The following is a 14,468-nucleotide window of genomic DNA, read 5'->3' as shown; positions in this document are numbered from 1 at the left end:
GAGCAGAAACAAAAAGGTTGTTTCTCAGGCTATTTTCCATAAATGTCTTATATATTTGAATCAGAATTTGACAGAACATTGAGAAAATTGTTATTGGTCAAGATTTCAACCTTATACAGTGAGAGTAAAGTCGTTAATTCTGAAAGTCTAGTTTTAGTGGTTTTCAACTAGAAATATTTTGTTTATGTTTATATAGCAAGAAAGTTACCCTCCCCTTTGTACTCTAATTAGATTCTCTGGAATGACTGATAAAATGCTACACTAAAATGTCATTCATACATAAGCATTTTATCTTCTGGGCTCTGAAAAATAATTTCTCTTTTTGTGTGTGTGTGTGTTTCCTTTTCTTCATTTACTTTAAACCACTTTTGAAAAAAAAAAAAAAAAAGACCAACTTTCAACACGTGCTTGGCAAATACCGAAAAACTAACTATGGCCATAGGGGCTTTGCTTCATCAGTCTTGGCTCATAGCTGCAGGAATGAAGTTGCCACATTTCTGTTTTACTGTGCACACTTAGCTAAATCAGTAAGAGAAGTATAAATATTACCATTCATAATCACCATTTTTTTTTTTTTGAGTTAAAAAAAAAGAGTATTGCACAAATCTGCAAAATGGCAAAATTTTGATTTTCACAAAAGTCAGTTTTCATGGCAGGGAATGACTTTGCGATTTATTGCAATTTATCTAATCACTCTTCACCACCTCAAGTTTATTCAAACTGCCACCATAAGAACTGTGAAAAGCAAAGTTTGTACCATCCTCAAAACTTTTCTCTTCACGGCTTTTAAGCTGCAATCTAAATGATTCATATTGATTGAATTAGAGCTGGTATTTACACACGCATCAACAGAAACCTTTCGGCAAGTTGGTGCCAGAGACATATGAAGTTTTTGCCTGATTCATCACACAACGCAACGACGAGTACACAGCCGCTACACACGCATCAACAGAAACCTTTAAGCTCTGAATAGACTAATTTTTGATGTTGGTCTTCTTCACAGCAGATCTTATGACTTGTTTTCATAAAACCAGAGCTAATTTTATAATTTAAAAGATGCACATTAACAGGCACTAACTGAAGTATTCAAATGAATATTATCGACTTTAGTTCTATCCTAATACCTGACACCTGAAACTTTTACTGGAGGACAAATGACAGCTTACTCTTAATCAGTTTTTTAGCTCCTCAACTGCTACTTTTGCTGGCTACCAGATTGTTTAAGTACCTCACTTTTATTTAACTCCTTAATGTAAAAGTCTATTAATTTCTGTGTGCAGTTTGTATGTCAAAAAACAAAGAGGCCATTAATTGTGTTTCATCTGAATACATATTTATTAGATAAATATTAGGATGTCACGTCATCTAACTACATACAGATTTGCAAGACTAAAAATCACAATGTTTTTCTGACCAGTTTAGAATATGAAATGATTGTACATAGAATGTACAAAACCAAAGAGACAACTGCCACTTTTTGTGCCAATCACTTCAGATTGTACCTTTATAGCATATTTTTGCCAAATTGCATAAAAATTGTAAATTTGACAAAATTCTTTTTACAAACTGTAAATCTGGAAACAACTCTTCAGAGCCACTCAAAGCTCAGTGTCTCCGTGTCCCAATTATACCTCAAAAGGCTTTCATAATTTTGTAGCACCTTTATAAAGTACACAGGTAATAGAGAAATACACAGAGGTTTAATATTACACAAAGGAAAAAATGTCTTTTTTCTTGGAAACCCCACGTGGAGGGGCACATAAAGTATCTTACATGAATGAACAGGCGTGGTTAAAGAGGTCTGCACAGACGCAGTCAAACAAAGACTCATTTTGCCAATTCAATGTCTGACAGGAGGATGGAAGCTTTACAAATTCTAAATACACTATGCACACTCCTCCTGGAGAAAATGAATACATTTCTGTTAACGTGTCTCTATTTGTCATTTACAGTATGTACACGTATCCCTCACACCCCAAGCCCCACCCCGAACCCTCAGCCACGACCTCTCCGTGCAACGCAAACAGGAGGGCGCCTTCCCCTAAAATTTCATTTGACAACATTAATTGCATTCTCTTTTAAACCCTCAATTTCCAAAGTCTGCAGCCAGACAGTACAATTTGTGTCGCTCAGATTAAAAGACGTGGTTTTGTGAAAGGTTATACTTACACACTGTGTAGGGAAATTAAACCTCCCAATGCGGCAGTGCATTGTCTTTAACAAACACGGAAACAAACACAAACAATCTGATCCTTCAGCTGTGTTATATGCAGGTGATTTGATCAATTCAGAGTAATTGTAAAGTCTTATTTGGTTTTTCCAACAGGTAAAAAATCTCTAATGGGGGAGCTTTTATCAACAATATACAGTATATTTTAAATCCATTGACTGTACTGCATAAAACTGTGTAAACCAAATTTTAACTGTTATAAAAACACAGGATGAATAATAACTTAAAACAATATAAAATGCGTATTTTTACAAAATAAAAATACACAAATCATGTTCACCCATTTTTGCAAAGTATAGTTATCAAAAGCTCATTATCAGGCCTCAAAATAATTCAGAGGATGTGCCACACATTCTCACTTTAAATAAAAAGGACGAGGTCACTTGTTCCGATATTTTAGGCAAATTGCTTTCCAAAGAAAATTTGGACCTCAAAGCTGCATTAACAACGTCAGACAGAAAAAGCAGCCCATTAAAGCTGACTGATCTTTATATCAAAAGAGAAATAAATTCTGAAATCTCGCCTGCTGAGTGATTGAAATAATCCCTTTCACTGATGCATTGTCTTTGTCATGGAAAACTGTACACAATACACAGTAACTCAGTACAAGGCCAGTGAGAGTGCATTTAGATCCGTTTTCTTACAATATCGGACTGTTTATGAGGGATTCTGTGTGTGCGTGTGTGTGTGTGTGTGTGTGTGTGTGAGGTCCTTGACAGACATACAGTACCGTGTAGTTGCCAGTAATAGATAGGTACAGTACTGTACAGTCACAAAGTATTCACAAAGGGTATATACAACAGGTCTGGAAACACTGTTGGATCATGCAGGATGTTTTTGTCCTAAAAGATGCAGGTCAACAGCAACAAAACGACAAAAGGAGAAAAAGAGAGATCAGTACAATCACACAGACGTTTGTATAAAATACAGTGATTCAAAAATTTCTGCTGACGTCTGTAGGATGTTTGAATCCCGCCCTTACACCGATATAACATCCAGGCAGACAAAAACCCCCTTACAAAAGCCTGGGACACCTTTGGTGTTGAGTGTCTGATCAATGTCAACGTGGGAAAAAGAGGAAACATGAAAAAGAAAGTGATGATAAAAACTGAAGAAAATAAAATAATAAATACAAAGACAGAGAACAGATTTGATCGAGCACATTTAGGCTGGACAAAGACAACAGGAGCCATTGGCACACATGCACTTGTGAACAAAACGGTGCAGAATTTGATGAGGAAGAGCGAAACGTTACAATAAATACACGAAAACAACGACAGACGGGAAGGAGAAGAGGAACCGGACAGCTCCGAGGGGGATGGATTCTTCTTCCAATCCAACCCTCAGCTGTCTCTCTCGCACACATGTTTTCAGGCAAACAAAGAGGACACATAAACACACACACACGTGGGTATATACACACTCACACTGCATTGCACAATGTGCACTCATTTCCTCTGTTGACACCGGAGGACATTTTAGCTTGTCCTTTCAGTGCTCCGATTCAGATAACTTATTCAGCTGTCAAACACACACACACTCACTCGCACACACACACACACACACACACACGCACACGCTGAAAAGTTCTTGTGGGGTTGAAGGTCATCGGCATGTGCCAAAGTTTTGGAAGAACACATTTCAAAAAGGCTAAAAACACTCAAACAAGACATTGTTTTTTTCTTTTTCACAAAGGAAACTCATGATAAAAAACAAAGCTACAACACTCTCCTCCGTGTAGTTTACACATGATTATTATAGCTGCACAGTTTTCAGTTGAAAAGTCACAAATATCATATATGTATTTATATAATATCACTTTAGTGTCCGCCAACGGCTGTAAAAGTTGTGTTCGAGTCAGCGGTGGAACTGGTGCGTGGAATCTTTACATGAGGAAAAAAAGAGAGCAAGCGGCGATCCTGCTTCCTCCCGTGGAGTTCCCAAACAGATGCCTCGTTTTTTCAGTCTACTCCTATGCCACACAAAACTGTCCAGGGAGTTTATGTGTGTGTGTGAGTGTGTGAGTGAGGGCGGGGTCACAGGAAGCAGCTTGGATAGGAGACAGGTGACGTGTCTGTGGACGGACAGTCAAACACACCACGACTCCTGGAGGATTTTTCAGGAGGAGGAAAGTGAAGGGCTAGTTGTTCTCAAACAGGGAGAGTAGGTCGTCGTTGCTGTTGGCGGGGAGGTCCGGGGGATCCAGGTATGATAATAGCTCGTCAGGGTTTGCCAGCTCTGGAAGCAGCTAGAGATAAACGAAAGGAAAAGATGTTTTAGAAAGATAATTAGTCAAGAAAACTGTCACTAAACAGCTACACAACACAAATAGAGCACACAGCAAAGAGATGAGAGCAGCTGTAGCAGACATTAAGCTGTTAACAGGAAGCTTATGGTGCCTGAAAGCGAGCACACTTACATCCAGCGAGGGTTCAGGCATATCCTGGGCGCCCTGACCCATCTGTTCCGAGGAGGGGTTAAAGTTCAGATCGCTGTGAGGGTGACTGTTCTGCCCCGGCTGCTGCTGCTGAGGCTGCGGCTGAGGCTGCTGCTGCTGGCGAGGCGGCTGCTGTGATTGGCCGCTGTGATGCAAGGGCTGCCCTGACTGGCCAGTGTGATGTAAGGGCAGCCCCGATTGGCTGCCGGGGTGGGGAGACGCATGCAATATCTGCTGCATGGAGTTATGGGACTGATCGGGATGGGACATCTGCAGGTGTGAGAGGGAGAAAGGGACAGCGGGGGGAGGAGGAGAGGGGGTGAAAGAGAAAGAAGGTGGAGTGTTAAGGAGGAGGGAGGTGTGTGGGAAGAAGGAGAGGAAAAGCGGAATGAGTTCCAGCGTGAATAATATGAAACAGGCTTTATAAATGGAAGCTGTGATCGGCAGACATGTACAGCTGCAACATTGTACGGTGACATGAGCATGTGAGCATGACTGAGCACACATGCTGGCTAGAGGCACAGGCTGCACCTTGTTCTGATAACTGAGTCTCTCATTTCACTGAGGCACAAATCATGTGCAGATTTCCACTGGATTACACTTCCAGACAAGATAACTTAGCAGAAAACATAAACTGAAAAAGCAGCATAACGCTGATTGTTAAGTGATGTTTCTCAAAGCAAGCGGCCCCTGAAAGTCAACCCTACTTACTGCATCGTTCATGCCGTGGCTGAGAGGTTTGTCCTGGGAGAGGAGTCCACCAGGTCCATCAGGAGGGTGGGAAAGCTGTGGGCCGTGGATGAAGTCATTCAGAGGAGGACCTCCTCCACCACCACCTCCCCCACCTCCAACTCCACCAGCAGAGGGGTTCCCATGAGGGAAGTCAAAGCTCCCCTGGTTGTGGTAACTGTTGCCTGGAACGACAAGAGGACAAGAACATTATGTCACGGTGTTACCGGTGATTCAAACAGTCAAACAGTGAGAGAACTCAAACTACAGCTGTCATCATGTTATCTCAGTCAGGTCATCGTTCTCTTTATGATCAATAGAGTTAAACTAGGATAGATTTGATCTTTTATTCCTCTTTTCTGTGTCACACTCCAGATTTGATGATGGTTTTTTACTGTATTTCTAAAATGTTCATCTAGTGCTGTTTTGAAGATTTGCTTATGCTTACACACATATGCTATTTTTTTGCAAACAAAAGTCACTTGCCTCCTGGCTCCTGTACACTCAACTGAAATCTTATCAAGTGTTTTTGTCTTATTTTCAGTAATAATCGTCATGTTTTACTTGGTATTAGCCACATTAACTGGTCAGCATAGGAAAATGTCTTGTTTTGATTAATTTAAAGGCAAAAATTGGGCCTGAATTGTTTGTAAGAAGCAAAAAAAAATCTGCCAATGAAACAAGAAAAATTTGCTCCAAAATTTGCTTACAACTTGTTCCGTTGGCAGATTTTTTTTTGCTTCTTACAAACAATTCAGACCTCATTTTAGTCTTTCAATTACACAAAACAAGACATTTTTCTGGACTAGTGAGATGAATGTGGCTCATATTAAGTATAAAAAGACATTTTCAACTGAAAACAAGACAAAAACACTTGATAAGATTTCATTTTTTTTTTCCAGTGTAGCCACCTCTAAATCACAAGCAGCCTTTTTCAAGAGCTAAGACTTCTATTTCATTTATAATGACATTATTATAAACAACTTAAACACCATGCTGGTCTGAAGAAGACTGGCAACTGAAGCTATCAAAATAGTTATGTAAATGTTAACTGAAGTTAAATGTTTCAGAGAGGTTATACACAATCTGCTGTTGGACAGATTACAGGTTTGCACAGCAAAAAAATGAAATATTCTGAAGTGTTTTTCTCTTATTTAAAAAAAAATGTCTTATTACACTCTATATAAGCCACATTCAATTGGTCAGTCCAGAAAAAAGTCTTTGTTTCAAGTTAGTTAAAGACAAAAATGAGGTCTTAACTGCTTGTAACAAGTAAAAAAATCTGCCAATGGACAAGAGAAATTTGCAAGAAAATTAGCTTGAAACCAGAATAACGTCTTAAAACAAGAAACTTTTCTCTAGTTCCATTGGGAGATTTTTTTTTAACTTGTTACAAGAAATTCAGACCTCATTTCTGTCTTTAAATAATTTGAAACAAAAGACATTTTCCTGGACTGGTCAGGTTAAATGTGGCTTACTGACATTTACTATTGAAAATGAGACAAAAACACTTGATAAGATTTCAGTTTTTTTCACAATGACTCATTTCCACTTTCGCAACTTGAGGCTCTGAAAACTTCATGACTGAAGTCAACACAAAAGTTGCAAAATAAAATCTTTCGGAAGTGTTTTAATAATAATAATAATAATAATAATAATAATTGTTTTTATTTGTCATTATTTCAGGGAAATATGCTTTCAACATCTTTAACTGAGTACAGCTCTCCTTAAAGGTTTCCAGGAACTAACACAACACAATTCTTTTTTTTTTACCTCCTCCAGGATAATCTCCCCCGTTTCCACTTGGATGTTGACCCGGGTGTGGAGGGTATGGGTTAGGACCAGGTCCGGGGCCAGGTCCATGTCCTGGTCCAGGACCAGGCCCCAGCTGGGCGATCATCTCCATCACATTGGGCATGGTCATCTGGCTGGGACTCATGGTTTTGAAGCGCTTGGCGATTGGTCCGTCAGGGTCCTCTTTGATGTGTAGCTCGGACTTGATGGGGACTGGTCGCCAGCTGCATGTGGGGTCGATGGTGACCTCCTCAAACTCTGAGCTGTTGAAGGACGGAAAACAAAGTGTTAAAAACTAAAAGCTAAACCTCATCCGAAAATTAAGGAGAAGGTGAGAAACCTACTTTTGGATTGCATTTAGGATTCCCCACATGTACTGATCCACCTCCAGACCTTCTAGTAACGCCGTTTTACTGGAAGGAGAAAAAGAGACATCAGATAAACTGCATTTAGAGCTTTCCTTGCTGTTGATCCCAAATTTACCTCTTAAAAAAGTCACTTTTTACTCACTTGCACACAGGACACCTCCACGTCCCCCTCTCACAGTTCAGCTGCAAATACGACTCCAGATCAAAGCACTATGAACAAGAACAGCAGAGTTAACCAAATTCATATTTACATTTTTAAAGCTACATCACAGTTTCTGGATTAAAGAGTTTGATCCCTTCTGTAATTCAAACACACCTGGACATGTTTGCAGTCATGCCCTCGTGCAGGAAGCTGGATGCGTCTGAAGGTAATGGGGCATTTCAGCGACACTTTAATGGCTGTCTGCTCCACGCCGTCTTCTCCGTTTAGAGTGGTGTTGCCAGCCGAGGCTGCCACGCTGCTGAAGTTCCTCTTGACTATGAAAAAAGAGAAAAAGGAAAGTGTATTAGAGTAAAGGCTTTATTTTGTTGCAGGTGAGCATTAAGACCTGTCTTTAAGTGAACCATAAGGAGAAACAGATGCGAGCTTGTGTAATTAAGATGTACTTTTGCATATTAACAACACTAAGAGACAAAATGAGGCATACTCTTGGTGATGCAGTGTTCTGCAGGAAGGAGTCTTTTCTTAAGGAGCCCCTGGAGGACGGATCGCACAGATGGCCGATGGACCAGCTGCAGCACAAACAGGTGGGACTGCAAAGCAACATGAGAACATGGAAAAGTGAAAATCAAACTCAACCCTTCGTGTTTCACATCCTGTGTGTGATAATCTTCCCAGTTTTCTGCTGATTACAGATTTACTTTGACATTTTTAAATCGTTTGTAGACATACAGTACAGGAAAGTGGTGTTTGCTTACACAGCAGCAGGCGGTGACTGTGATCTGGATGGTGTTTCTTCCAGGTTGGCATACATGCTTCAGGTGCAGGGGTTTGTGGGAGGTTTTGTTGTCTCCTCGTTCGATGGTGAGGGGCGTGGCGTTGACGCTGACCTGGACGGAGGCAGGCCAGTTGGTGTTCATCTGCCGATCTTCATGGTGGTAGCATTTAAACTGCAGCTCAAGGTCTGATCTGTGGGAGCAACGGTGTGAGTAAGTTGTTTAGTGGGAAAAGGGAAATCTGAAATGTTCATCAACAATACTAATTGGCCCCCAAATCACTGCACACCAGAGATGAAATGGTTTATGGTGAGATTCGAGGGTGAATGTGTTTTGTTACAGTTCCTGTTTGTCTTTTTTCTTGGACAGTAGTGTCTTTTAGTGACTTTTGGAGACTTATGGGCCAGCCAATAGGATTTTCCTAGCTGAGAAGTTCCATTTCATTTTGTTTTACACCTCTTATCCAGGTCTGGGTCTACACCTGCCCAGAACACCTCTCCAGGGAGGCGCCCAGGAGGCGTCCACACCAGATGACCGAACCACCTCATCTGACTCCTCTCGATACGGAGGAGCAGCGGGTCTACTCCGAGCCTGGATGTCCGAGCCTTAGGGATAGGGACTGCAGCCGTTTGTATCTGCAATCTTGTTCTTTCGGCACAATTGTGCCCATAGATGAGGGTTGGAACATAGATTGACCGGTAAATTAAGAGCCTTGCCTTCTGGCTCAGCTCTCTCTTCACTACAAACTGTATAGCGTTCGCATAACTGCCGGCCGATCCGTCTATCAATCTCTCGCTCCATGTTCCCCTAACTCGTGAGCAAGACCCTGAGCTACTGAGAAGATGTCATGCTCACTCAGCTTTAATAATGTTTCAAATGGGCAACAGCTTCATTCTTTCAGGTTTTTCATGACTACAAATGAGATAATTGATTAAAAATCATTGTTAATGATGGACGATTAGGGTATATGGTAAAAATAAAAGTGTCAAAAACAACAATGAACACCAAACCGAACCGAAAAACTGTGATAGGAACCGAACTGTGGATTTTGTGGACCCTTCCATCCCTACTGCACACCCTTTAAAAATGAGGCTCTTTCAATGGTCCTACCTCCACATGAGGGTCTGGTGGACGGATGGTCGAAGGTGGAAGACGTGGTTACTGACGGCCAGATTATGCTCCAAGCGGAAAGGCTCCAGCACCACCCCATCCCTGACGGGGAACGTCAGCCGCAGCTCCTCATTGGGATTACCTAGAAGAAAAGAGAAAAAGGAGGGGGTGTTACGGGGTTAACCTTTGGTGACAGAAAGGGACATGAACCCCTTGTTGCAGAACCGTTGGGGTACTCACTCGGAGGCGGTGGAAGTGCTGTCATATTTGGTTTCATTTCAGGTGGAAACGGAGGTTTCACATCCTGGTTTGGCGACATGTAGGGGGGAATTCCACTGCCGGGGGTCATGGGTGGTGTAGGATTTCCAGGGACCGGGGAGTGGGGATAGTTCCCGGGCCTGGGGGGCTGTAAAAGGTAGAAAATTGCAATAATAAAAACATCTGTATTGAGTCTTTTCTAATACAGAACAGCCATGTCTGTCTGAAAACATACCCCGTTGCCTTGACCGTAGGAGTATCCACCTCCAGAAAAGTTGGTGCTCTGACCATTAAATGGCTCTTGCTGGAAAGGAAATGAGAAGCAAGACTAATTAAATAAACTTACTTACAGCAGTAATGATGCATATTTTCCTGTGTGTGCTGTCAATGATAAGTTCAGAAGATGGATGGAAGGATGAGAAGCGGTGTTTCACCGACCTTGTAGTACTGGCCCATAGGCATGCCAGGGGGGTACTGTCCCTGGCCCTGCTGCCCTGGCATCCTCTGGCCGGGATAGTTAGGAGACGGCAGTGGCCTGGAGGCGTTTGACGTCGGGTACTGGCCCTGCTGTGGTGGGAACTGGCTGTTTGGCCCGTACTGCTGGCCACCGTAACTTCCCTGGAAGAAGCAAGTGGAAGGAAAAGACATTAAACATGTGTTTTAGTGTCATGCTATGCAAAGAGCTCTGCTTCCCAGATGCAGGGTCAAATGCAATCAAGTCTTCAGCTGCAGACACAGGAAAGGCATGTTTGTGCAAATTTGATCGGAACAGGTGGGAAACATGCACGAACCAAGGGAAGTTAGGAAAGGAGACAAAAAAGACAAGAAAGAGGGCTAAAAAATTTTAAAAGCTCACATATTGAGCACTGCTTTGTGCACATTTTTCTTTGTAATGAATGAAGAAACACTCATCCTTGGTGCTGTGATGGTAATGCAGGAATTTATCAAACTGCATGAAAAAGATTAGACATTCCACCAGGACTGTGGGAAAGTGATCCATCTTTGAAAACATCTGGTTTTATGGAAGTGTGGTTGTTGTTAGTAAGTCTTTGACTCACATCAAAGGAAATTTGTGTTTTGGTGAACGATTTTAGCTGGCATAGACGAGCGCAGCAAATGGAAAGAGAAAAACTTTGCATACACAAGGTGTTAAGTGATTTTGCAGCTATCTGTGAACACGCTTCTCTGCCAACTAAAGCGACAAACCAGCCTAAGCTGCTCTCTTTCTGCCACCTGAATGCAATCATGTTTTCAACGCCAGACAACATGCAAAAAGAAAAAAGAAATAGAGAAGAAGAGCCCAGATTGGTACAATTATGAGATATTTCCACTCACCTCTCCAGGATACGGCCTCTTCATCCCCTGCATAGGCATTCCCTGTCGTGGTCCACCGGGGTACCCCTGCTGAGGCATTCTTTGGCCGTGAGCTGCAAAAGGCCCCATGCCCGGGGTCCGAGCCTGGCCCATGCCCATGGGGGGACCACTCATGTTAGGGTTGTTCATGGCTGATCCCATACTGGCTGGATTCATGCCTCCTGGGGGGCCTCGGGGACCTGGCTGGTTCATGAACTGGCTGTTGTAGGCCTGTGTGGGGCCCATTTGGAACGATGAACACATCTGGGGGAAAAAATGGTTTTGTTATTCTTGATTTCTTGGTATAACATGTTTCTGAGCAGATTTGAGCTGTTAGCATCTGTTGGCTCTGTACCTGTCCATACTGGTTCATATCTTTATTCTGCGTCTCCTGCAAGGCTGCCACTGTGGCCGTTGCCGTGGCTGTTGCTGTAGCAGCAGCGGCAGCGACTGCAGCAGCTGCAGCCGCGGCGGCTGGCTGAGTGAAGTCACCTGGAGGACGTGTGTGGGAGGTCATTCCCATCCCTCCTGGAGGAGCGTTTGGCCCTCCAGAATAACTGTAAAAAAACACAGAACTCATGTTTTAATCATTAAAGTGGGCTTTCTTGGCTCGATTTTATCTTTTAGAAAAAAAGCTGGATGCAGTCGCTTACCTCCCACTGTATCCCCCAGGACCTCCAGGGTAACCAGGCCTGCCGTACATGCCCTGCTGCATGTACGGCTGGTTGGAGCCGCCTTTGTTTGGAAACTGTTGCTGCTGAGAGTTGAACTGCGGTGAGTTGAGCCCTCCTGCACTGGCTGACATACCTGATCCCATTGGGTTACCTCCAGGATTCATGGGGTTATTGCTGTTTGCCATTGGGTTACCTAGCACCTGGATAAAAAAACAACACAGGAGAAAAAAACACTCATTATGTTGGTTAAAAAAAGTCAAGCACTGATTATGTTTGAACATAAAGACTGGCTGCAGCTCATGCATGGACATACCTGGCTCTGGGATGTATTGGTCACGCCCCACACTGTTGTAACCACAGACAATGACCCAGGGGGCTGGTTGGTGTTTTGTTGCCAGGGGACAGAGTCATAGGGAAAGGATCCATCACTGGAAAGCAGATGAAAACAAAAATCATGCGCCTGATGTCACCCTAAGATTCAACCGGCCAAGAAAAGAGCAAACACAAAGCCAGCAGAGCTGTACGTTGGTCCAAAAATGTGAATAATTTGGGAATTCTTCCCGCCAAAATGTGAGGCAATTTGCAAAGTCTGGCTTTCAATTTCAAAACATGTTTTCAGCCAGGCTATCTGCTAATGGCTTCACAGAGAGCTGAGTAAAAAAGCTCCAAATGAGCCGATGAGCAGTTTAATGTCAACACACAAACATGCACACCAATACGATTCAATTATCTCTTTGAGTTGCTGAAAAGCCTTTGGATATGAATCAGTGGAGTGCAGTTGGAATGTTTAACATCCAGATTAAAATAAATACCAACTGGAAATATGAAGCTCTGTTACATATGATAAACAAGCTGAATCCTCATGGGGAGAGGGAAGTGGCCAGTGCGATGGGAAGAGTTGCTGTTTTTGGAGAGCAGTTTGTTTTCGCTCAGAGGTTAGCTCTTGGAATGGACGACATGTTCAATATTTCCTCATAAAGGCACAACATTATCCTGAGTTCCTCCGCAGAGGCAAACAAGACTTGTCTTGGCTGACTACTTTTTTTTTTTTGAGAATAAGAGGCATGAGAGCACACGATGTTCTCTAAAAACATGACTTCACAGCTCTCCTCACAGCTAGTTTGTTCCTCCTCTGCACCCTTAATCACCCCAGCTCTGCTCTGGCTCTTATTCAAACAATAGAAATCCTTTGTCTGTGTGAAACACTTCTCTTTCATGGTTTTTGTTATTGATTCTAATGAATAAGCTTGGTGCAGAGCATCTTAAGTTCTTGAGAAAAGAAGAGGACATAATGTTTCTCTTTTCTCTTGCACTCTTTCATTAAATCTCCTCTGACATCTACATCTGGTTTGCTTTTAGCCACCTGTTGTGTGGAGTTATGTTTCACTAAGAGAAAAAATAATGGTTCAATGCAATCAAAACTGAAACCTTTTTGCTCAAACTCATGAGAGTAGTTTATACGTATTGATTTTTATAAGGATGTTGTGATAACAATGTTTATACTTGATATCAAATACTAGGGGTGAGAATTGGCAAGAAACTCACGATGCGATACACATCATGATACTTGGGTCATGATACAATTATATCACAATATCATAATATTATGATTAGGGATAGGTACCTTTCACATTTGAAACAATGCGGTACTGATGCTTGGTACCTGTCAATCGGTACCGGTACTCAACGGTACCAATTTTCGGTACTTTTTTGTGTTTATGTGGTAAAAAATATCAATTTGTTGAATAATATAATACAAGAGTTGAGGGACCTAAAAATGGTAACTTTTGGTTTTGTGTGAATCGGTACCCGGCACTTTTGACAGAATTCGGTTGGTATCTATAAACGTACCTTTGGTACCCATCCCTAATTGTGATAAATTGCAACATTCGACCCAGTTAAATACTTAGTTGAAAACAACTTTTTTTATCTTATTGTGTTTGAAATAATGAAAGTCAGATGCAGTGTTTCATACATACACTTGTCTTGAAAACACAAAGTGTCTCAAGTTTGTCACTTGAACTAATGTTGCAAAGAAGGTATTGAGTAAAAGATGTGGTCAGTCGGTGAAACTGATAAATGTCACTTGGTGTAACCAATGTTACTCATAAAAAATCTAATATTGGACAAAACATGACTATGATTATTATTCTATGAGTCTGCTACACTGTAAAAACTAACCTTAAAATTGAAAACCTTTAACCTTAAACCTTAAACTAGCTGACCCAAGAATACAGAGAGGACATTGATGTTTACGGCATCAAAACCCACATCATCAAGTTTAGGAATAAAATATTTGGAATAAACTTTGAGATAATATTAATTATTCAGTTTATGGGTAACATACAGCGGAGTAGCTCTTCAGCGCCATCTATCGCAGTGGAGGTACCAAAGACGTACTGTGCTTCAAACTCACCTAAAGTATGAATTTTTATTTCAACAAAAATATGGATATTAAGAGTTGAAATATCAATATTTTATCTCAGGTCAAAGTGACGTGGTATATTGCCGTAACATTATTTTTTCACACCTCTATGAAATACCGGGTAAAACTGCTTACACTGCCATTGTTAACAAGT

At 41.7% G+C, this 14,468-nt stretch overlaps 1 protein-coding gene across 5 annotated transcripts in view; it reads right to left on the bottom strand.

The window, feature by feature from the left end:
- Positions 1-1,354: 1,354 nt before the first annotated feature.
- Positions 1,355-14,468, bottom strand: part of zmiz1a (zinc finger, MIZ-type containing 1a) — a 140,177-nt gene continuing 127,063 nt past the window's right edge. For 4 of the 5 annotated variants that reach the window (XM_074675574.1, XM_074675576.1, XM_074675579.1 and 1 more), the window contains 17 exons: positions 12,203-12,317; positions 11,869-12,089; positions 11,571-11,772; positions 11,198-11,479; positions 10,301-10,480; positions 10,098-10,166; positions 9,845-10,010; positions 9,605-9,746; positions 8,477-8,687; positions 8,206-8,311; positions 7,875-8,035; positions 7,701-7,768; positions 7,535-7,603; positions 7,170-7,453; positions 5,379-5,581; positions 4,650-4,937; positions 1,355-4,478 (listed from right to left, as the gene is read on the bottom strand). In XM_074675574.1, the coding sequence (XP_074531675.1) occupies positions 4,371-4,478; positions 4,650-4,937; positions 5,379-5,581; positions 7,170-7,453; positions 7,535-7,603; positions 7,701-7,768; positions 7,875-8,035; positions 8,206-8,311; positions 8,477-8,687; positions 9,605-9,746; positions 9,845-10,010; positions 10,098-10,166; positions 10,301-10,480; positions 11,198-11,479; positions 11,571-11,772; positions 11,869-12,089; positions 12,203-12,317 (2,875 nt within the window). In that variant the 3' untranslated portion in view covers positions 1,355-4,370. The remainder of the gene's footprint in view (positions 4,479-4,649; positions 4,938-5,378; positions 5,582-7,169; positions 7,454-7,534; positions 7,604-7,700; positions 7,769-7,874; positions 8,036-8,205; positions 8,312-8,476; positions 8,688-9,604; positions 9,747-9,844; positions 10,011-10,097; positions 10,167-10,300; positions 10,481-11,197; positions 11,480-11,570; positions 11,773-11,868; positions 12,090-12,202; positions 12,318-14,468) is intronic. The other variant, XM_074675577.1, reaches the window with a different exon arrangement.

The sequence above is a fragment of the Halichoeres trimaculatus genome, unplaced genomic scaffold (genome assembly GCF_033239565.1).
Source record: "Halichoeres trimaculatus isolate MK-OKI-2021-1 unplaced genomic scaffold, fHalTri1.1 fHalTri1_scaffold_8, whole genome shotgun sequence".
Lineage (NCBI taxonomy): Eukaryota > Metazoa > Chordata > Actinopteri > Labriformes > Labridae > Halichoeres > Halichoeres trimaculatus.
The sequence above is the reverse complement of the archived record's forward strand: the minus strand, read 5'-3'. Positions and strand labels throughout refer to the sequence as shown.